This window comes from Columba livia, chromosome 4, assembly GCF_036013475.1.
Source record: "Columba livia isolate bColLiv1 breed racing homer chromosome 4, bColLiv1.pat.W.v2, whole genome shotgun sequence".
Lineage (NCBI taxonomy): Eukaryota > Metazoa > Chordata > Aves > Columbiformes > Columbidae > Columba > Columba livia.
This window is the reverse complement of record NC_088605.1, coordinates 27549693-27574608: the sequence shown is the minus strand read 5'-3', so window position 1 is coordinate 27574608 and position 24916 is coordinate 27549693. Positions and strand designations below refer to the sequence as shown.

General features: G+C 36.7%; 1 protein-coding gene across 6 annotated transcripts in view; it reads left to right on the top strand.

Annotated features, from left to right (window-relative positions):
• Positions 1–24916, top strand: part of CORIN (corin, serine peptidase) — a 138607-nt gene that overhangs the window by 67902 nt on the left and 45789 nt on the right. For 3 of the 6 annotated variants that reach the window (XM_065060831.1, XM_065060830.1, XM_065060827.1), the window contains 6 exons: positions 1903–2084; positions 11776–11889; positions 17500–17574; positions 18900–19010; positions 19928–20044; positions 23810–23908. In XM_065060831.1, coding sequence (XP_064916903.1) covers positions 1903–2084; positions 11776–11889; positions 17500–17574; positions 18900–19010; positions 19928–20044; positions 23810–23908 — 698 coding nt within the window. Of the gene's footprint in view, positions 1–1902; positions 2085–11775; positions 11890–17466; positions 17575–18899; positions 19011–19927; positions 20045–23809; positions 23909–24916 lie in introns of all 6 variants that reach the window. The other 3 variants (XM_065060829.1, XM_065060828.1, XM_065060832.1) reach the window with 1 other exon arrangement.

Here is a 24916-nt window from a genome sequence, read left to right as displayed (position 1 = left end):
ATGTGTCTGTGTTTTTATAGGTATTTATTTCTGAAAATTCAAACAAAATATCAGAGTACTGAGTTGTTCCAGGCTAGCCACTACATTTTCTCTTGGGTAGCTACTTTTGTAATAGTTCTTCAAGTTGTTTCCAAATTCCAGTAATATCAAGAATTTGTAGTTTGCCCAACATTAAAAAGATTTCAGTATATTCAGTTCAAATTCCTTATATTATGTTAGTTTGTGATATTTCTTTCAGTTTTGTTCTCATTTTCTATGTGAATTTCCCTCAACAGACCAAATTTAAATAGCTCAAATGGTAAATAATTTCATTTTACTGAAACTGTTCATTGTTATCATGATATTCCTTGTCTCTTCGGTGGAGCAGAAGTACATTGATTATGTATTTAGGGCTTTATCTAGTTATATTTTGAAAATGTGCAAGGATGGAGATCACACAACCTCTCTGGATAACCTGTTTCACTCCTTGACTAATTTAATGCTGAAAAAGTTCTTTATATCCTGTCTGAACACCTCTTGTTTCAGCTTATGTCAGTTGTCTCTCATCTTCCCACTATACCCTACTCTGAATAGCTAGATTCCATAACCTCTCCATAGGTCCTGAAGGGTGTAGTTTTTGTTACCCCCAAACTTTTCTACTGTATAGGCTCTCTCAGGTAACAGAGTACTCCCACAGGTGGTGCCAATCCTTGCCAGGAAAGGCATTGAACAGTCCTTCTTTACAGCTAAGACTAATGTTGGCTGTGCTAGAGCTTTTCCTCTGCTCCACCAAAATGGTTTTCAGATAAAAGGGTAGTGGAAGCTGTCTGCAAAATAGAGAACTGTATGTGTGGACATTCAGTTATTCCTTCCTGTGCGCATTACAGTGCAGTAGTCTATCCTGAATTACAACTGCCACATATCAACTGACTTGGCTGAGTCTTCTTTGGAATTTGTCATTTCAAAACTTGACTAATGTAGCTAACATTATGTTACCTGTAATCTTGTAACTTTACTTTTTAAAATAATTTTCCAGATCTACAGTAAACATGTTAATAGATTTTCTAGATTATTTGCTCAACTTTGTTGACTCTAATTATGTAGACCTGGAGACAGTTCATATCTATCTATTTTAATGGGTTTTCCTATGTACAGGTAAAGAAGAATAAAGAAAAAATACATATGCAGGTATATATCCTAGAATAAGAAATAGACAAGTATGCTGAATTTAAACTTGTCATACTTCTAAAATTGCTAATTTATAGTGCTTTTCTTAAAAACATACAATGCAAATCATGCTGATATTTATTGCATTTTATCTGACACTCAGTATGTTTTGGCTGCTCAGGGGTATTAGCAGAGGCCATAAATGCTAAAAAGGGGCAATACAGTGCTCCGCACTGTGGGTTCCTACAGTCTGTGTCTCATGATTGTTGATTCTCTCCATGAGCAGATTCAGCACAATTAAGTTGTCAGAAAGCTTACCCACCCAAAAACATTAAAAGATTTTTTCTGAGGTAATAATTTTTTTATAAACTCATGAAAGTGCTTGCCAAAGTCATAGAGGGGTAGGTTTGCAAAGCTGTAGGGAAGAAGGAGAGGATGAAGAAGCAACCCTTCTCCTTCGTGGTGTCACTGCACCATTCTACTGGTTCAATTGTAGATGAAATCTTGGCCTCAGCTTGCACAGAGTTGAACTCAGAAACTGTTCTGAGCTTCATTTTGGCTTAAGTTTAGTCTGAAAGCCAGAGCTGTTGTCACTTTCAATGAATAAGGAGGATTTGGCACCTTTTTGGTGTAGGTCTGTAGAATTTAAAATTATTTAAAAATCTTAATTATTACTTTTTTCTCTTTTTAAAAACTTTTTGCAATCTTCTATAATAATAATAACTTGTATTTTTCTTCTTTGTCTCTTTTCTCCAGTCGAGGCCTCTTGCCCTGCAGGACATTTTGTGAGGCAGCAAAAGAAGGCTGTGAACCAGTTCTGGGTATGGTAAATGCTTCTTGGCCAGAATTCCTGAAGTGCTCTCAATTCCAAAACAAAACTGAAAACGATACCACTACAAGGTTATGCTTCTCACCACACCAAGAAAAAGGAAAACAGTGTATGTTTCTTAACTGTTACTCTATGTTCATGAATTCTTATTTAATAATGTATTTTTTATTGTGTAGGAAAAGCTCTGGGATGAAATTATTATTTCTGATTCTTCACATTACTGTGATAAAGTCTGGCTTTAAGTTGGTTATAGTTTCGCTGTGCTGTAAAGGTTTAGGCTGATTTTTTTTTCAGACTTCTATTGATTTGAGACTTTTTTACTTTACACCAAAAATTCTGAGCTGTTTCAAGGAAAGAAGGTAGGATAAAAGTAATATTCCCTTTAAAAACATGCTGCTTTTTCTTTGCTAAGTTCTAGTACATACAGGATTGGTATTCAAAGCAGGAGCCTGATACACAGGCTAAATTTCAAGTGTATCTGCTTTATCCTTGCTGTAAAAATTAACCCAGAACTGATTGAGAGGTAAACTTTTCAAAAATCATGGTTTCTATACATCTACTCATAGAATCAGTTAGGCTGGAAAAGACCCTTAAGATCATTAAGTCCAACCATTAACCTAACACTGCCAAGTCCACCAATAAACCATGTCCCTAAGCACCTTTTCTACATGTCTTTTAAACACCTCCAGGGATGCTGACTCAACCACTTCCCTGGGCAGCCTGTTCCACTGCTTAATAACACTTTCAGTGAAGAAATTTTTCCTAATACCCAGTCTAAACCTCCCCTGGCGCAACTTGATGCCATTTCCTCTTGTCCTATCACTTGTTACTTGGGAGAAGAGACCAACACCCACCTCCCTACAGCCTTTTTGCAGGTAGTTGTAGACAGCAATAAGGTCTCCCGTCAGCCTCCTTTTCTCCAGGCTAAACAGTCCCAGTTCCCTCAGCCACTAAGACTTGTGTTCCAGGCCCCTCATCACCTTTGTTGCCTTTCTCTGAACCCTCCCCAGCACTTCTATGTCTTTCTTGTAGTGAAGGGCCCCAAACTGAACACAGTATTCAAGGTGGGGCCTCACCAGCGCTGAGTACAGGGGAACGATCACTTCCCTAGTCCTGCTGGCCACACTATTTTTGATAGAAGCCAGGGTACTCTTGGCCTTTTTGTCCACCTGGGCACTTTGCTGGCTCATATTCAGCTAGTTGTCTACCAACATACCCAGGTCCTTTTCTCCTTTTCTGCCAGGCAACTTTCCGGCCACTCTTTAAATGCAAGCCATTTCCATCTCCTCAGAGTTGCTGCTCTGTTCTCGAGATCCAGATGTAGGTGAGATCAGATCTGAGAGCAATGAGCCTCTTTTTTTTTTTTTCTCATCAGTCCCATTGCTGGAGTTCTTTGGCTGGCATCTGAGACTTTACTGTTGATATACGACATCCTATAAGCTGAGGTGACAGAGGCTTGTACGATCCATCTGTGGGTTCTAACTTTGTTAATGACTTCTGGGAAACAATAAACAAGAAGAAATTATATGATGAATTTTTTTTTTCAATTTTGTTTAAAAAACCTAAGAAGTTATATACTCAAAAGTACCTTAAAAGATCAGCAAGGTTATAGAGTGTATCTTTGAATGTTAGTCAGTGGTACAATTAAGATTGTGTTTATATCTGGGATTATGCCCTTGTGCTTTCTGAGTATCCATAATGATATAGACTTATATTATTGTATCAAATTTTTTTAGCCATTGGATTTTCTCCATCTGTTAGGGCATGTTTTGAGGGGTCATGAAGTAAAGGAAGCTGTTGTTCATACTCACCTGTGGGCACAACTGTAATGCCTGAGGTGAGGAAATGTATAGAGAGGGATTGTGTCTTGTTGAATGCTTTCCAGGAAAACTGAACAATATTCACAAGTCCTCACAAGTCCTATGGGATTTTGGGCAAGGTGCTGTAGTGAAAGCCACTAGAAGCTGTGTTTTCACCATATTGTATAAATATATGCTAAATGTGCTGAAAAATCAGGTCTAATGAATCTCTGCAAATGGGAACCATAAGCAAGTGATTATAAAAATGCAGATTTTTTTCTGTGCCTCAACTTCCTATTGTAAAATGGGAATAAAACTGTCCTTTTAGCTCAAAGTGATGTTGTAACCATATGTGTGTTGATGCCTTTGGTATCATAGGGATGCACATCATAAGAATTAGGAGTACATTAATTTTGTGTTCATGGCAAGTTCAAATGACAAATAAGTTAAGAGGCTGCAGCATAGGTACGTAAGTATGGTAAGGGTTTGTACATCGAACAATGAGAGTAACTAGCAAGGAGCTATGAGTCACTAGTATGTCATTGATTGAGCACACACATACTGGATACAGAATAAGGTGTAATTCTGGAAAAGCACCAGGATGTTAGAGACCTGGGTTTCATGCATGTGTGGTACACAGCCTGAATACAAGGTATAACATAAGTATGCCAATTAAATTTTGACAAATTATAGCTGGTCAAAGTATTCAAAAGCCCCACCAAATCTAGATAGCTGAACTGCTAGATGAAGCCAGAAGAGATTACTGACTTTGAAACTTTCAAGTTTCAGAATATCTTCTAAAATAATATATTTCATACCGCTAGAAAATAAGTTTGTTAGAATAGTGCTTGGTTGATCATTCTTCCATAATCTGTATAGCAGGATTTGTATCTATCTGATAGTGAACTGCCTAAATTACAGAGAAGTACACAGTGGAAGTTTGCTATTTCTTACTAGGGGAAAATATCCAGAGCCAGTTGTGAGATTCACTGTCCCTGTCTGGCAGCCTGTGGAGTCCCAGGCTGCTTATTGGCAATTCTTACATCCTGCTGTATAAAACAACAGGCATTTCTAAAAATTTCTTTTCATGAACTGTTGTGCATGATGCATGCATATGAATAGTTTTCATGTAGAATGGTGGACTACAGATGATATTTTTACTTTCTTTTGTTTAAAAGAATGGTTCTAATGTGATTCTTCTATGACTGAAAGGGGTGGGAGTGTTCACTAGTCTGTTTCTCCTACAGAAATACATTATGCTTTAGTTGAGTATTTCTTTCTGAAATTTATATATTTGAAAGAGTTTACTTATTTGAACACAGTAGAATCAAACAGCAGGGGTTGGTTCACTGTTCCAATCCCTTTTAACCTAGTGTTCAGCCCAAAGTGCTCTTTATGCTTTTTTCAGGGCTCAGTTCCTGCAAATTCCTGGAAATTCCAAGAGCATGTCCTTGGCATATGACTGCTTATGTCTCAACTTTGTGGCTTCTTTTGGGGACTAATGCCTCCCCATCATGTGTAGTGAAACCCTCCGTGCCCCCATATGCCTTGCATACAATTTGTTTCATGTGATGATCTAATTATCATTTGGGGCTTCAGTTATTTCTTGTATTTATCAAAAATAAGGCCTTGCTGGTATACCTGCTTGTTGTAGCACAGTATCACCCAAACCAAAGCAAAATTTTCTCTTGATTACTTTTATCTGATTGTGACTAAATACTCTATATCCTCCACATTTTCTGAATTGAAAATTATCACTCCTCCAAAAAATCCTTGAACCTCACTTGCCTTTCCAAGCTCTGTTGGAGGCTGCATGTTGGACTGATCTAGTTAGAGTCCAGAGCATTTATCCTGGGGGCAATTACCACCTTTCCTGGAAAATGTTTATTAGCTAGAGTTGGGATTATGTAGTGGATAAATACTTGTTCATGTGTCACTGCTGATATTTATCTCTTTGTCTAGATTCTTCATCCACAGGCATTGCAAACTGAGTGCACGTTACCACAGTGGAGAAGCTATTATGACATGCATTCCTGATGTGATTGCAGATGTACTGAATGTACTGGAAAATCTGAGCCATGTGCCATTATAGTAAAACCATCCAAGTGTACAAAACGAGTCACATAGAAAAAGGTGCAGTTCTGTAGACAGAGCTGTATCAGTCAGGTTGATATCCTTTCCCACAAGTGACAAGTGAATGAACACCCAGTAGGTGAGAAAATCAGCCACGCTGAAAATAGTTTTAGGGATTCCAACTCTGCTTTTTTTTCTTTCAGCTCTCAGTGTGTTGTTTTTGTTATTTTACTTGCTTTCACCAGCCAACATAGCTGATGCTGTTAAAGCAGCGGAGAAAAAAACCACAGTAGCTTGAATGAGAAGTAAAGCAACACAATGAGCTGACATATTAATGTGGAGCAATCACAAGACCCCCGAAATTTTTTCTATTTAGAAAAGTTATGCTAGTTGATGAGCAGGAAAACCATTACTGATAGCCCTGGTAATGTCCCTTCTTGGCAAAGCCATATACAATTAATTTTTGTATATGTTGATAAATGCCCTGCAATGTTCAAGGACATGACAGGGCTAAATGCATGAATAATTAGAGTGAGGCTCTTTCAGCCGTTTGAAGATGCCACCACAGGAGCTGGATGAGAAGCATTTAATTGGAGCACCACATTAAGAATATTAGCAATAGTCATTAACGGTTAATGTGTAACATTTTAAGATACTGTAAAACCAAGTAGTTAATAGATGTATTAATGCCACAACTATAGATTTCAGCAGTACTTCTCTGTTATGATAATAGCATTGCCTTTACTAAAGTTTAGCTTTGAGTTTTGCAGTAATTCAGATGAACAGTTCAAATTTTCTTCTAGTGGCTGTCATCATACATCATCTTGTCCTGCAGAAGCTGCAAGTGCAAATAATACAAAAAATAATAAACAGAGCTAATATGATGTATACAAGGAAACTACTAATTTTCTTAACCAAATATGCTTAACTAATGCAGATCTTGTTTTGTTTTGTTCCAAGGATGAAATACCAATACATTTTTTTTCCATGGTGCCCAGTTTATCTTCCAAGATTTTTCACACTGGTATTAGACAATTGTCTTTGAGGAATGTCTTTGAGCAGAGATTGAAAGGCAGTATCTGGTTACAACCAGGTATTTATTTTTCTGTTGGCAATGTGAAACTAATTACACATGTCCAATGCAGAATTTATTTGAGAAAAAACTTTTAATTCAGGAAGACCTTATCTTTCTCTTTAGCTCCTGCATTTACTTAATGCAGTGAAGAGGGAGGTGGTTTGTGTACGTGTAATATTGATACTGACCAGTTGCAAAAACAGCAATAGTGGAATAATTTTTTGAGGAAGATAAAATGTTTTTTGGGATTGTGGTGGTGTTTCATGCGAGGAAACATTCACAGTTGAAAAAGCTGTTTCCACCAAGCACTCATTCTTTACCTCTGTTGCTTATGTATTATATTTTATTGTGTCCTTTGATTTCTTTTTTCCTTCCCATTCTGCCTCCCCAACTGTTTATTTCTGCCTGCCTTCATGTTCCTTCCCTGTTTCTTTTCCAGCTTGGAATTTGCTATGTCACCACTTCACTGAGTGGAAGAGAAAGGTCTTTGTGCTTTTTCTCCTATAGTGTTTTACATCGCAAGGAAATAGAGAAATGGACTATTTCTTGGGTGGGAAGAAGTTGCCAACTTTCCTAATTCTGTGATTGTGATCCTAGTATCAATACTTTCTAGAGTTGGCAGCTACAAGATGCATACACTCTACTGCCATAGGTACGTAGGGTAGAGGGAACAGGTAATGAAAGGAGGCAAGAGTTTCAGGGATTCCTCTGTGTCTCATTGCGGTATTGTGACTGCATTGATTCAGATGAAAAGTCCATCTATCTTGCAACGCTGACTCCAGAAGCTGCAAAAATCAGATGCCCAGAGAGAACAGGGCAAGACTGTGTCAGTGCTTTTCCAAAATACTCCTGCTTTTTCCATCTGTTTGAGGACTTTTTTTTTTTTCTTTTAACATGCAGGAAATTGCACAAAAGCACAAGTTAGAAGAATATAAGATTTCCAAGTTAGTAAAAGTTGCCTTTCCAGTGTGATGAATTACAATTTTTTGATTATGTCATCATATTCTGTTTTTACCAGACATCATTGTCTGTGGTATAAACACCAGTCTACAGGGAACTAGTGCCTATACTGAGGAAGACTGTCAATTCTAGAGACCCCTGTAATATTTACTAATTGTAGAAACTGGAAGGTGCAACGCATAAGGCAGAGAACTGAAGAAACAAAGAGATTGGCTCATAATAAGGAAAATGTGATGCTGCAGAGACCATGTGTAATGGTCTGGAGTAAGAATTTTCTTAATTGTTCTTTGCACACTTCCAATTAACCGGACTCTTCATTTATATAGCTGGGTATTTATATTAGCTACAAGTAAAGCTAACAGGAGCTATTGTTTGAACATATAAAATAACATGAGTTACTTACTCTCCAGAAAAAAAAAATATTCACAACAAAACCAAAAACAAAGAAACAAACAAAAACAAAAAAAACCAGACAAACACCCATACTGACATGTCTTAGATTGGACAATTGAAATTGTTATTGTTTCTTATAACTTTCACTTCAATATCTCAGTGCCTCTTTTTTTTTCCCTTGTGAGATAAGAATGTGAATGCTACCTAATCTTACGTTGCTGCTAAGACTATCATATTTTTCAGTTTATAATAACGTTTTAAAAATCGTAGAATAGAGGTGAGGCTGTAACTGTTCAGTTAGAATTTAGGAAACATGTCCAGCCACACAGTGGGTAGTGAGGGAAGCTCCTGAGGAGCACATTGTGAAGGTTTGCAAAAGAATGGTGCTGGTGGTTTTGCCCTGCCTTGCTTCTGATTAAGAAGCACAAATATTAAATGGCACAAACTAGTTGAAAAATTTTGTTTTAAAGTCTCTTAGGTATTTTGGGCACCTTTGTGTAAAGTTAGAAACCTTCAAAATATATTGCATAAGTAGCTTTCACTGCAATAACCACAGCCCTGTTACACAACTGGAAAATAATGTTTTTATTGCAATATGAAGATCATGTGCTGCTCAAGTGGAGAATGCACCTGGGAGTGGAATAGAAAAATTTTGAAATTATTCACACAATTTTTTGTTACAAACACGTTTTGTACAAGGGTGTGTGTGTCAGTTGACTAAGTTTAAGATTGCCCTGTTTCTTGGGGATGATAAAATAATATTTCATGCTTAGAAAAGCCTGTAAATATGTTGGAAAAAATAATCCCCTGCTGACAAAAGTTAAAAGTGAAAATGGAGATGCTGATAGTGTGTGTGTATCAATTTCCATTGTGCACCAGAAAGGACAGCTATGCTAGGGCAACAAATAAAATTAGAAATAGGGATAATTAATTGCACTCGCGGTCAGTGCAAGCTGGAACTATTTATCATTTCTGAAAAATACACTCTGGTTGTTGAGGCATGTCCGGTGCTCAGTGGTACATCACAGCATCCACTATGCACCTGGTGGTTTGGCAAATCGTGAAGAATATCAGATTGCTGTACAGAAAGGCTGAGAATGGGCAGAAATTATTGTATATTTTTTGTAGGCATGTTGAAGGCTCCTTTTGTAGCCCCAAGGGCAGATTTAACAGGTGTAATAGTCATTTTGTGTTTTCCTGTTGAGGTCTTTTAAAATGTGTCATTCACTGATGGCATTTTTAAATGGCTTTGTTCTATCTGAAAAGTTGTATTGTTTCCACTGAGGTTTTCCTCTTGATCTTCTTGCATTCAGTGATGTTCCTCTGAGAGCTATCCTGATGTTTCCCCAAATTGAAATACACTACAATCCCTGTGGGAAATATCAGTTCATCAATGTGAAAATAAATTCATAAGACTCCTGAAGCATTATCTTTGTAGTACTGAGGCTAAGAAAACAGAGAAGTTTCTTTAATAGGAATAGACCTAAGACACAGATTGCCTGAGTTGTCCAAGGTGATGTGAAAAGTTAGCAGCAGGGATGGGAGGAGAACACGTAAAGGATTCCTTATTTTGTAAGAATGTTTTGCCTTGCCTAGTGTTTGGTGGTTTGGTTTGGTTTTCTGGTTTGGGGGGGTTTGTTTGTTTGCCTTTTTGTTGTTTGTTGTTGTTTTTGTTTGTTTTTTAATGGTTTTGCTTCGTAGTGCTTTTATAAATCAGCTGATCTTTAACAAATAGGTTCACTTATGGATTTTTTTGCAAGTAGCTGATTTTTTCACTATTAAAAATAAGGTCACCTTATGGTATTTAATAAGACAAGGCATTTTGTTGTCTGTTCCCCAACCTCAAAATAATAGAGGATGTTTTATACATCAGAAAATAGAAGAGAAAGAATTTTAGGAAACAGAATGATGGAAACTTATACTATGTGAGGGAATATTAGCTGTATTTGCAGGTGGGATTTTTCTTAAAATGAAGCAGTGGTATTTTCATCAGATTGTGTGCTGGTTTTGACTGGGGTAGAGTTAATTTTCTTCATAGTAGCTGGTATGGGGCTGCGTTTTGGATTTGTGCTGGAACCAATGTTGATAACACACAGATGTTTTAGGTACAGCTGATCAGTGCTTACATAGTCAAGGCCTTTTCTGCTTCTCACGCCGCCCCACCAGTGACTAGGCTGGGGGTGCACAAGAAGCTGGGACAGCTGACACCAACCGTCCAAAGGGCTATTCCATACCATACATCATCATGCTCAGCAGTAAACTAGAGGGAAAGTTGGCTGAGAGGGGCTGCTGCTTGGGGACTGGCTGGGCATCGATTGTTTGTTTTTGAGATGTCGATTATAAATATACTTTCCAGACTTTGTTAAGCATCAGATTGAGAGAATAAAGGCAGAAGGAATAGAATTATCCTACAGGAACAGGAAAAATGCAAATGTAGGCATTTTAAAATGAGAAATATGGAGCTACATTGTGATCAGGTGCAAAATTACTTTAGTGGAGGAAGAGATTCTGTAGCTGCTGCTGCTGAAACTGATCTTTTTTCATACCAATTAGAGATCTTTATTTTTCTTGGAAAACTTGGATACAAAGTCTGAATTACAGTGGAATTTCTATGAGTAGTATTTTGAACTTTCATGAGATTTTGTTGTTTGAACTTGCTGTTCACAGATGGATGCATTTAATAGCTTTACCCTGGAAAAGTGACTGGATTTTTTCCCTCCATCTCTGAAAGCTATTTGTCATTTCAGATATGTATGCTTAAAGTAAAGTTACTGGGGGGTTGTTTGCTGATTCTTTTTTACTGGATGCGAAGCTATTTTGTTTAGCTTTGTTGAGTAGCCTGACTGTTAAATCGGCCTTTTGAAATATTAAAAAAAAAAAAAAAAAAAAAAAGAAAAAACAAACCACCATGACAACAACAACCAACCACCACAACAACAAACCTGAGCAAACAACTCCCCCAGCCTAAGAACAACAACCATGTTCTTTACTGAATATTTGCTTTTCTACTTGACATCTTTGCTTTTCATCTCCACGCAATTTTCACTTCAAGGACTTGAATGTGAAGGTTTTATGAGTTCCCTCCCTCTGAACATACCTTGCAAGATATCTCCAATGAGATGCCTAGAGCCCTAGGCATTTTTCTGTCTCTTAGGTATCTCAATTCCCCATATATCGAATAGCGATGACTGTATTCTAGTGTTCAGGGAGTTATGGGGGGGGGGGAATAAAAAAGCTTGTTTAATCAAATCCTAAGGTCAACATTTACTTTTTACAGCTGCTTTTTAGAGGTAATGGTAGATTGAAACTTACTGATTGACTCAGCCTAGATACCCATTTTTGAAATAACAAAAGTTAGATGAAATTGTCAGTGTGCGTTTACTTGCATTTGACTAATTTGGGGTTCATTGAGTAAGTGCATCAATTAAGAGTCATTGTTCTAGCTATGTTTTATTTCTGCTTATTTCTTCTTTTGTTCTTTCTTCACTTCTCTTTTCCAGCACTGTGTGGAGGAGAGGAGAGTTTCTTGTGTGCCAGTGGGATCTGCATTCCAGGGAAACTGCAGTGTAATGGCTACAACGACTGTGATGATTGGAGTGATGAGGTCCATTGCAGTAAGTTTCTTAAACCTGGCAGTGTTCTGTTGAAGCACTGAATCTGTTCAGGGAAACCTAAAAACTGAAGCAGGCTACTGGTACAGAATAGGAGCTTTGCATAGTATTTGCCTATTGGACTCTCAGTTGCTATTGGATGTGTTTACCTTTGCTCACTCTGGCCATCACATGTGGTTTTTTGATCTATTCAATTTTATGTCTGGAAGCAGATTCTAAGATTTCTGCAAAGAGCCATGTGGAAATTAAAAGTATTTTGGGGTTGTTTTTTTTTTTTTTTAATGGATCAATAACATGCATCAAAAGAACACTACTGATAATAAACTGAAGACTGTTAATTGTATTTTTTTCCTAGTCCTTGGCATTGATTTTACAGCAGAACTATCTGTTTAGAAAGTTCTCTTGGCCTCAACTTTCACTGTGGTTTGTTTAAATAAATCCTAGTACATGGTGCAGTAGAAAAGAAGAATGTGAATATACATACATAATATCTTAATTTATATTTATTTCTCTGTGGTAGTGTGTATCTTTAGGACTCCTATGTGTTATTCTGTGTTGGCAAAAACATTCTTGGACTACTAAAACCTTTAGAAAAACTGAGTAAATGTACAGTAGGAAAACAATGAAAAGGGAAAAAAAAAAAAAAAGAAAATGTGGAGCAAGGCACTAAATAGAGACTTATAGTAGGACATGATGCCACAAAACTGTGCTGTGCATTCAGACTTTGGAAAATATCAGATCTGAGCTTGAGTTCCAGACTGTTCAGTTTAGACTCACCTCAAAAGATGTGTTCTTATTAGTTGTTTAAGAGACTGGACATTCCAAGACTCACAAAGCTGCTCTTAAGGAAGTTGCTGATAGATTTTATCTGGGATACTCTGAGGAATAAATGATGTCTGCAATTTCCTCCCGGTCTCAATCTGAATGAGGTTAGAGTTTGCTTTTCCTTCAATAGCCTACAATTTATTTAATGGAGGTTGATATAATTTCTGTTACATAAACAGTATTGTATATTTTCATCTTTCACTTTTTCCTGTCAGTGTTAACTTCCATTTGTAATGTAAGCTAAAAAATTTTAAAATGCCTATGAGAAATGGGAAAAGAAAAAATTAGTAATATCAGAAAAAAACATTCTATGTCTTAAAAATACAAGCATTATAAATTTCATGAGTTAAGATTACCTTTAAAAGAAGGCCTTTCTGTTAAATGATACACAGTTTATAGCCAGAGGATGTATTCTATTAAGATACTTGGTAAGAGCTGGGGTGAAGGTGTGGTCAAATAAGACCTTCTTGAATTGCACAGCAGAAACGGCAAAACTGAAAGCGGACTTATTTGCGTGAAAGCTTGTCTAATAAAAATGCTGTGTTTCTTGCAGACTTTGCCCCTCTCAAATTCACCTCACAGAATCATATAATTGTTTGGGTTGGGAGGGACCTTCAAAGGTCATCTAGTCCAACCCCCTTTCAATGATCAGGGACACCTTCAACTAGATCAGGTTGCTCAGAGCCCTGTCCAGCCTGGCCTGGAATGTCTCCAGGGATGGGTCATCTACCACCCCTCTGGGCAATCTTCCAGTGTTCCCCGATTTCATTGTAAAAGAATTCTTATATGTAGTCTGAATCTCTCCTCTTTTAGTTTAAAATCATTACCCCTTGTCCTTTCACAACAGGCCCTTCTAAAAAGTCTGTTCCCATCTTTCTTGTAAGTCCCCTTTAAGTATTGAAAGGGTGCCATAAGGTCTCCCTGCAGCCTTCTCTTTTCCAGGCTGAACAACCCCAACTCTGTCATGAGTCTCTCATGAGACTCTTCACAATCTCCATGAGCTGGTCAGAGCTGTGAGTTACATTACAGTTACTTCCCAAATGAGATTAAAAGGCTTTTAAACTCAAAAGGCCAAGCTATATTAGACTGTAAAATAAATTAAAAAAAAAACCAATCCCCATCTGCAATCCCAAAATACAGGACCTCTTATTTTTGTTTTATATGCTATCACCTTGGAGAGATGTCTCTCTGGTTTTCCGTTATGAAATTACAACATTAGTGAGGGGTCTGTCCCTGTGCAGGGGACTTTATCTGAGCTAGTTGTCTAAACTGGTTGTATGGAGAATCAGCTGACAGAAACAGACACTTCAGATGCATGACTTGTCTGATTTTAAGCGGATAATTTAAATGGGCAATGTGCATTAGAAACTAAATGATGCAGATGTCTAAAGTTACATGAGTGAATCTTACAGCTGCATCTCCTTAGTTTTAATGTTGAAAATTATATCCATTATGAAACATAGAAGTCTCTGGTTTTAATCTTTTTCATATTAATTGTTCTTCCTAGAATCTCATATCATCAAGAAATGGATCACATGATGCAATGTTTTTTTCTGTTCCTGACTCTTGACATGTATTTTTTTCTCTTCTTCCCTTTGATGGGCCATAATAAGTATGCAGGCAGTAGCTAGGCTTTAGCAGAATCCATCCCTCTTTTTGAAAGTATGGTTTGATTTACTTAGCAGTGTCAGTTTTTTACACAGTTGCAACTGAAAACTGATATTTAGAATTTCATTGTTGCTTATACCATTTACTCTGTGACTTTGTGTAGTGGAAGGTACCAGCTGAGGAATCTGAATTCAGCTCAGCCAGCTATCAAATAGGAATACAAATAGGAAAGAAGCTGTAACATTGATCTATACGTGCATGAATTATGAGTGCACAAACCTGGAACTGTTGAAAATGTAATAGAATCATAGAATGTTAGGGATTGGAAGGGACCTTGAAAGATCATCTAGTCCAATCCCCCTGCCGGAGCAGGAACACCTAGATGAGGCTACACAGGAACGTGTCCAGGCGGGTTTTGGATGTCTCTAGAGTAGGAGACTTCACAACCTCCCTGGGCAGCCTGTTCCAGTGCTCTGTTACCTTTACTGAGAAGAAGTTTCTTCTCAAGTTTAAGTGGAACCTCTTGTGTTCCAGTTTGTACCCATTACCCCTTGTCCTACCATTGTTTGTCACCGAGAAGAGCCTGGCTTCATCCTCGTGACACTCGCCCTTTTTATGTTTGTAAACATTAAGAAGGTCACCCCTCAGTCTCCTCTTCTCCAAACTAAAGAAACCCAGCTCCCTCAGTCTTTCCTCATAAGGGAGGTGCTCCACTCCCTTAATCACCTTGGTTGCCCTTTCTGATGAGGAAGTTTTATATGGAATGTACCAAATGCAGCAGGCTCTTATTTACTCCTTGAAGTAGTAGAATATGTACATTTAATGTGCACATACACTTTTAAACATATATCTTTGAAATGCAGGGTTCCTCAAATCCCCTCTGAGTGTTGGGCTGAGGTGATTCATGGTCAGAAGGACACATGGTGCAATAGTGAAGTGGTGAAAACAGGGTCTCTGTGAACAGAGATCAAAGGGTTGCTGAATGCAAAAGAGTGACCAGGCTTTATGTTTGTTTAGTGGAGTGTAGAACAGGAATTTCTATTTAATTTTATGAAAACTATGCTAATTCTCTCATTAACAAAATTTAAGTTGAACCTATTACAAATGTCAGATACAAAGTGCCCATCTCATTCTGATGGAAGTAAGCAGCTACACTATATAATTGCCAATATCTTGAAGAAAATGTTGTTAAGACTGTTAGATTTTCATCAAGTGAATCATATTTCCTTGCAAGGAAGTTTGTATTCTTTTTGTTTACCCTGTGTTGGCCTGAGCACTACCATACCCTAAAGGACACTGCTGCAGCTACAGAGCTGTGAATATAAACAGGAATGGAGAAATGGATGGAAATTAAACAGTAAACTTATCCAGAGGAAACAACATATAAAAAGACAGCTTTGTTTCATTTGCATGAGGAGCAACAGAAGCACAGAAACTGTCAGAGTTACAGACTGATCAATAAGGATAAAGGTTGCCAGGGTACTTCACACTGTTGCATACGCAAAACAAGTAATGCTTAGAATTTTACTCTCAGCTGGCTATTGTTCTCCCTACATGGAACTAGAACTTATATGTTTTCATTTAGCTTAGGGTTTTTGAAGTTTACTCTTTCATTATTTTTGTTCTTTTAGAGCTAAATTAACTATTGGCTACAATGCTCGTGGCTCACCCATATTAGTTTACTGTATATCCTGAAGCATTTTCCTTCTCATTGTGCTATAAATACTGTTTGGACTTAAGATGATGTGAAACTTGTAGAAAACATGAATACTTCTGTGGAGGAAGGAGAAGAAGTGATTCATGTTCAAGTTCTAGAGTTGAGGTTGGTAAAGCCTTGTGAAACTTAGAGCACTCAACTGGGAGGTAGAACACTGGACTGACATTGATCTGAAGGAATAGAAACCCCACTGCACCTTCTGGGAGAGTGCTGCACCTTTCGGTGTGTACTGTACTTCAAAGGACACCCTTCTTTCAAAGTGGGACCGCAGTGCAGTCATGAACACAGGAGTCACACGCCAAGAGGAGAGAAGCAAGCAGGAGCATGATTCTGTTCTCAGTGGTTGAGCACCTCAGCTGAGGGAAGAGACTTGTCTTCCAGTCCCTGCTCTTGGAGCTCTTTATGTTATGTAGGAAAGAGCTCATTTAAAATACCCACCTATTCCAGTAAGAAAGGGCACAAAGAACTTCCTTGATTCCAGTGGCATAGCTTCAACAGGAAGGAGGGATTGTCCACCCAGCTTTTTTTTCTATCCTGGCTTTCTCCCCGAAAAGCCAGATATGAAGGAAAAGCCCAGAGGAAAGCAGTGAAACTGGGTCACCCACTTCCCAACTGTGTGTTAGTAATCAAAATTTAATTACTAATTTAATTACTAATTACTAAATTACTAATAATTAATTACTAATTACTAAATTTACTAAAATTACTAAAATTTAATTACTAATCAAAATTTAATTACTAATGGCACCGTACGTCACCAACCCTGTTTTCTCTTCTCCCCGCTTTCCTGACTGCAATGTAGATTCCATGTTTTTATCAAACCTGGTATTATTCAAGCATTTTGGATATTCTCAGAGAACATTTATCAGGGCTTCACTGAAGGCCTCAGAGGTGGAAAGAAAAGATAAGCCCACTAAGGGCTGACAGTTCTAAGAAATCCTCAATGAGATGGCATCAGGCCAAATTCTGAACTCAAAACTGTGTAAAGCATAAAGGTGATTTGAAAACATTGTAAGATCAAAGGCAGGCTCAAAAGCAGGGTCTTGGGATCTTGATTTTGCTGTTACGAGCTTCAGCTCCACCTAATAGCCACCTCAGGTACTCAAGACCCACAGCCTTTCTCAAGAACTATGTGTATAAAATAGTTAAACATTTTGGTCCATATGTGTAACCAGAGCACTTTCTTCTCATTGTATTGATCAAAAAAGCAATTGGTAGGAACAGAATAAAAATGTCTAAAACTTGCTTTTGATTTTTCTTGTTATTCCATATTAGATTCTAATGAACTGGTACATATTGAGTATTAATGCAGACCTGTAAATTGTAGAGTATCTTTAGCTCATCTTGTTTTAGTCAATAGATTCCAGTGTTCACAGTGTATATGAATGTTCCAATGTCATGTTAACATTTTACAAAAATTTGTATTGTAGACTGCAGTGATGATGTATTTCGTTGCAACACAGGAAAATGCCTAAATTATACCTTTGTTTGTGATGGATACGATGACTGTGGAGACCTTAGCGATGAACAGAATTGTGGTAAATGGAAGTTTTATGCTTTTCTTAGTCTTTAAGATACCAGTATTGCCTAAGCCAGCAATCTTTTTTCCTCAAACTACTAAAAGAGCAATATACCCTGTAATTCTTTTTGGGCAAAGAAAAAACAGCTCACAAATTTTATATGCAACTTGAAAAGGTTTAAAGGAGATGTCTGCGTTAATCCAAATTTTGAAGACAGTGGTATTTTGAAGAAATGTCCTGATTTGCAATTTGTTTTACACTAATTTAAGATGTTATAGTTGTTTTCTTTCTAAATTGGCTGAATTTAACTGAGATTAAAGCAAATTGCAAGAGGCTACACACTGGTGAAGCCAATTGTTTTATAGCTGAACTGTTTTTACATATGGCTTCATAGTGAACTTGAATCTTTTGTTTATCAAATTCTGTTTCTTTCAAATTCTGTTTTCAATCACCTTTGTATGTTCTGCCTCCTTATATTTGTCTTAACTTTCATGGGAAAAAAAAAAAAAGAAATTCTGCTGTGAAAGAAAATAATCTTCACATGTAAATATTGGAAAAATTTGAAAGCCTTTTTTTAAAACAAACAAACAAACAAACAACTCTTTTTCCTGGAACTACACCTGAGAAAAATTAAGTGCTCTAAAATAATTCTTTAAAAGTTAAAATATTATTTCTCTCTTTTTAAATTTTGCTTTTCTAAGGAAAAGCACAGATAACTTCAAAACTAAAGATCAGGGCACAGTTTTTTTCCTATCTTGAGATAGTTTTTTTTCTATGTTAAGATCTAACTTTTTATACAGGCTATAAATGGGTTTCATAGCAGATTGGGCACACTGGGCTGTTTCTACACTCCCTATTTATTTTGTTGTAAAGTCACCCGGCTCAACAGAGTGCTTTTCATTATTTGTGGAAGCATTCAGGTAGAAAGAGTAACATGAAAACTGGAGCAGATTCTTTGTAGATAGTTCTTATGGAAAATACTGAGTGTATGCAAAAAACATAGTTTCTGTTGCCAATATGGCAACTGAAAATGTTGGCTAACTGAAAATCGTTCCATGAGATGGGAAGCTGGAAGATCTTTTAATCTGTATAATAAATCTTACAAACTTGTTTATTTGTGAATGGAAAAATCTGTGCACCTGAGAGAAGGAATGAGTGCATCACTATCTACATAGTCAATAGAATTCAGAACATATGTAACTACCATCTGCCAAAAAATTTGCAGGTACAGAATCAGTATGAATGATTAACTTACAGGCAGAAAACAATTGATCAATAATATAAGTTATACAAATGATAGTTTATTATCCTTTTTTTTTTGTCCTCACTTGCATTTCATTTAGACTGTAATCCAGCAACACATCATCAGTGTGGAGACGGGAGATGTATAACAGCTGATTGGGTATGTGATGGTGACCATGACTGCATAGACAAATCAGATGAAATAAATTGCTGTAAGTTCCTTTAATCTCTGAAGTAGTTTTTTCTTTATTTAAAAAAAAAAAGCAAAATGTAAGATAAGTAGTTTGCTTACTTATTACTTGTAAGGCAGAACTATAAGCTTATTTGATTTCAGACTTAACAAATATTCTGGTAGACAGCTGCAGCAAGTTAAACATTTGTTGCCATTGTTGAGAAGTGCCAGCATTGCCTTGTGTTTCAGCTTCTTACTAATTACAGAATTAGTTTTTTGTTAATTGTAGTATTCCCATTAAAAAGGGAAGAATGGATGTATATAACCTCTTAAACTGAAGGCATTCTGAGTTTGTGGCAGCTTTCTGATATGTTTGTATGTGACCTATCACAGCTTGTAAGAGTTTGGACTTCTGTCTGCTCCAATGATGATGGTGTGTATCTGCAAAACAACTATACTAGAATATTGCTGAGGTTGCAAAACCAAGTCTTGAGGATCTAGCACATGTTTTAATGTGATTAAGTTTCTCATAAGACATGTGCTTATGCTGCTTTGATTCTTGCTGCCATTCCGTGCTTGATCTTGCAACAATTATCCTACAATTTTCCTTGAAATCTAAGAACCTAAGCTGAATAAAGGAATGTATGTAAGTAGGCAAAGATCATGATTTTTATATGAGTAAAAATTATGGCTTTTTTTCTTGGAAAAGCTCAACCTTCATCTCAGCCTGTTGCTAATACCTGACATATATAGTTCCAGTCCCTGTAGTTAAAGATCAACACAGCTGTGGGCTATTGAAAACACAGCCTACACAATAAAAATGTCTAGTGACCTTCAGTGCTAAGTAGCATTATCATCTCCTCCTAAAACAACTGCAAGATGATGTTCAGAAATAATTAAGACCTTCATTAACCGAAGTTGATCAGAATATCATGTGTTTTTTTTTTTTCTCTCTAGCATGTCATAGTCAGGGGCTGGTAGAATGCAGAAATGGGCAGTGTATTCCTAGTGCATTCCAATGTGATGGAGATAATGACTGCAAAGATGGAAGTGATGAAGAAAACTGCAGTGAAAGTAAGAATGTGTTTCGTTTTACTCTTGCTGTTGACTGCTTTATTCTAAAGTGCCTTTAGCTAAAACTGTCTCACAAATTTACTTTCTTTGCTGTTCAAATAACACTTGCTGAGGCTGGTTGGTATCTGCTTTTACACAGGAAGTTGTAAGCAGAGTTTTATTAGTCCTTAACAACATAAAAAATTAAATGGAGGTGATATATAGCATAGAATTTGACATGATCAGCTTGAAATACATTAATTCATATTCACATTGTCAGCAGCAATTACAAGCTACTATCACAGGAATTGGTGTTGTTTGAAGAGGAATTTTGACATGAAAATATTTTTCTCAGAGAAAGGATGTTTTCATAAATAAGCTATTGATTTAGTGCGACTAAGGGAAAATATATGAGCATGTAAGTTTTCAGAGCTACTTAATAGCTGTCTCTTGATGGATTGTATGAAAGACAAGGAAACCAGGCAGTTTCTTGAGCCCCACAATATGGTTTCCCAAAGACTTGTGTCCTGTAGTACATGTTGACACTCAGAAAGAGATGTTGTCATGTTGTGATGGTTTCAACATTTGAAGGTATTTTTCACATGTAATTCTCTTGTTTCTAGTAAGGTATACGTTCAGATTGCAGCCTTTCCTTCAGTGCGAGAATTATTGTCTTTCTCTTGTGAATCTTATTTTTAGGAAATTAAAGGAATTCACTTTGTTTGGAAAACTCTAGTGCTGTCAGATGCAGTGGTAATAGCACAACCTATTCAAAAGTTATTAGAGTAGAACAGACCTGTAATTATAAGATAAATACACAGTGTAATTATGTAAGCCTCATTTCTTTATGAAAATAGTCTAGAAGAAATCCTTTCCTGACTGTGTCTAATCAGTCCCTTCTGTTCATAATAAGTTATTGAGATCTTCCTGCTCTAATTTAGACATCTCAATTACAAAAAGTAATTGTGAAGTTGAAACACAGAAAGCACCATTATTCTTCTTCACAATTAATGTTGCCATTGCAAAAGGTCTTGCATGAAATTTCTTCCAGTTCTGACTGTGGCAATCTAAAAACCAAGGACCAAGTTTTGTCCTTAGTTGTGACTGTTCAATCTCACAAAATTCTCAGTTTTTATTCTTCATCTTTCCTGATATTCAGTTGCAATCTTATTCTATCAATTCCACGATCTTATGATTATGTTGCTGATAACGAAACTATAATTTCTAATATAAAAGAGATGAGGGAGGAGAATGGGATAAACTGAAAAGTACAAAACTATTTAGAGCATTATATAAGCAGCTATTTTGACTTTCAAAATTTCACCCAACTTAATCCTCTAAAATTTGTTTATCACCAGTAAAAGTGGATTTCACTGAAAACGTTGATGTATGATCTGGGCTAGAAGTCAGTTATGTGTTTTGTTTGCATTGCTTTTTGCCTCTACGAATGTTGAAGAAATGGTTAAAAGTATTTTTTTGGACAGATGGAACAGGTACTGATTGAAGGATATTAAATACAGAGGAGTAGAATGGCATGATAATTATGTAATCAATGATCTCACTATATGCTAAAAGATTTTTGTGCTTAGCTTTAAACTGCAAAGCTTTTAAATATGAAAGTTTTCCTTGTTCTTATTATTCATTATTTAATGCACCTAAACCTCTGTCTAATATTTTGCAGTATTGTGTAGAGCAACATTCTTCCTTTCTGTAACCATATTCTGTCCGTCCTAAGTTTGCATGAGCATGCGTAGGCAGAATTTGGACTTCATTTTGATTATTCCTTTTAGTTACTTGCAAAGTCCATGTCAAAGCAAGGCAGAATTCTTGTTTGTAACTTTCTTTTGTATTTCTGATGTATGTCATTGATTTCAGTAACTACAGAAAATGTAATAGGACGTACAGTTAATACAAAGACTTCTCTGCTCTGCAGTCGAAAATTTGGATATGCCTAGCAGAGGCAGTGAAGGTAGGGCTGAAGTGATCTGGAATATCTGTTTTGTTACAAACACAGTAAATATGTGAAATCAGCATAGAAATTTGAGGTCAAGATGTGATGACTTGCCACTTGCCTGTAGAAAGATACAGGGACCTTGTGTAATACAGGGTGTTTCAAAAAGATGGACCAAATTTTAAAGCAGTATATTTCATGATGTAAACATGTTACAATTACACAAAAATTTGTACTATACAGAATAGAGGCATCTAGTGGTAATCACTTGAAACTCTGTGCCCCACCCTGTCAAGTGGTAAGAGTTTCATTCATGGATGGTTGCAGAGATATAGTGATTTCAAATGGGGTCCATCTTTTTGAAAAACCCTGTATCCTGCTTTGAAACTGGGTCCATCTTTTTGAAACACCCTGTGGTACAAGTATATACACATAGAGATTACAAATGACCATGTACTCACCTATATCCAAATGAGAAAAATGGTCTCCTTTGCTACATACCTTAAGGAAGCTTAAGATATGACATCTGTTAACATTACTGCTGTCATTCATTTTGTGACAGTAGAAATCTAATATAGATGTACACACAGCTGGTTCTGTGGCCCCTTCAAAAGACAGGATAGGGTGAGTTTATAGAAATTCAGCATTGATTGTGCTAGGATCAAAAGAATTTGTACTGTAGCATGGGCATTTTTAAAGAATTGAGAAACTTCCACTGCGTCATAAGGAGGAGTTGGAGCAAACTTTAAAAATGAATTTGATTGTAAAGATTTGTGATAGCGTTAGAAGTCAAAAGGCTTTCCCTACTTTTCAAGTTCCAGTTTGCAATCAGATGCATCTGTAAAATATGACAGTCAATTGCTACAGTAAAAGAAAGTACCTCAATTGCTTCAATATGTAACATGTATGAAGGGAAGTAAATCCACATAATTATGAATAGATATGACTACCTCATCAGTTCCTTGGGACAAGGTTGTTGTCAAGGTCATTGAAACAGGGTGTTTCTTCAGCGTATTTTGTATGCCAAATGCAAGGATGCCATGACTGAATGATTAATGTTTGTGGACAGTAGTGCAATCCAAACACTAAGGAATAGTTGCAATAAACCCTTTTAAACAGGACAAGATGATAAAATCCAAACTGTTAAGTCTCGGTGAACAGAACAGTAAATTAAATGAGAGAATTTGCAAAAGTCATGTGGAAGAGAGAATTTAAAAAGGAGCTATCAACACTATGAGACAGAGAGGAGCCCAGGGATTTGTCAGAGAAGGTAATTACCCAGGTAATGTGCTCAGAAACTTTTTGATGAAGTGCTGCTGTTAGTTACTCTGCATTCCATTTTTAGGACAATAGCCTTTTTGGCTTTTTTGGTGGTGGTGGTGTTCTTTTTTAAACTAGTCAAAGAAGGGCAATAGAGCTTCAGCTCTAATGAGAAACAGATCAACTGAATGACACTGAAGAATAATTCTCAGAGGGCATTGTCTATCAGCTAGGACCTATTGTTCCCTTTGAAATCTGATTTACATGACTTTTCATACTCTCCCAGAAAATCATGGTAAATGGCTTTCACAGATTTATACCTCTCATTCAGAAACTGGGCTATAAATTCTTATATTAAGCATAGGAGTGAAGAAAAGCAACATCTGGACAGTGCTGCACACTTTTCTTCCTTACAACATCTCCTTATTGCACTTGAAATGCTGTAGGGTACTTATTCAGCTATGTAAAGGAAATACCTAATTTTAGTACAAACCCTGTATCTTCTCATTGCTGCACTCCAGTGATTTTTATCAGTCTGGTAAATAATTGGAGTAGTAATTTTCTATTTTCTTCAGGTCAAACCCTCTGTCAGGGTGGAGACCAGAGATGTGATTCCTGTCCTGATCCCTGTGGAACTTCTCTCTGTGAGATGAGAAACAGCCAGACAAACTGCAGTAAGTAGGTCACATGCTTCATATTGTCACAATTTTAGGGTCTTTTACAGTATAATGAGGATGCAGGGTAGGACACAGTAAGTAATTTACTTTAATTTACTATCTAATGCTCCTGTGTAATGATTGAGTATAGAAAATGGCAAGGTTGAAACATAAGTTTCATCATAACTCTTGATCATTTATGTGCTAAGAGATATTGATAACATTCGACACTGAAATTTTCTCCCTTCTGTGAATTTTTGGTATGTTCTTAATGGGTGTTTATGGTTGCACTTTTTCTTAACATTTAATTACATTCAGTGTTTACATAAAGTAAACAACATAGTGTAAGTGTAGTGTTGTGTAGTTTATTTTCAAAATACAAGAAAACAGGGTACTGTGTTTAATAGTTTGGAGAACTTTTATGAAGTGATAGTTTTGATATTCAAAGGCAAAATTATTTATTCTCTGACCAATATACATTGTAGAGGATCAGGGTCTTTAACACTGTGTATTTTCATTTCTGTGTCCTATACTACACTATTCCATGCAAGCCTTTTCTACACACTGTACACTTGCTTTTGAGTAGCTCTTGTTCGCTTGTGCAGTGCTGCACTCAGAACAGATGCTCAAAAATAGTATATTTGGTGAGGTTTTGAAACAGGGTCACAACTGGATCAAAATTATTCAGAATTAGTTGAAACTTTGCAATGTATTAATACAGTCACATGAGTTCAGGTCACCTCGACACATGTACAGGCTTGCCTTCACTTACGTTTGAATGTGTAGACATATTCTACAACTGCTTTGTGCTGAGCAGTTATCTCTGCAAGGTATGGCTTGGTACTATATGGTAATTTGTTTGAATAATGTTATTCCATTTAGGCTGGATATGGGAAGATCAACTAGTCCAAACTCTGGAATCTCTCTAAAGTTGTGATTGTCACTCACAAGTGTTTGTTTGAGACAAGGACCATTCCTGCTGGGGCCTTTTAGATGTTGCTAAAGTAAAGCTATCAGATACCTGGG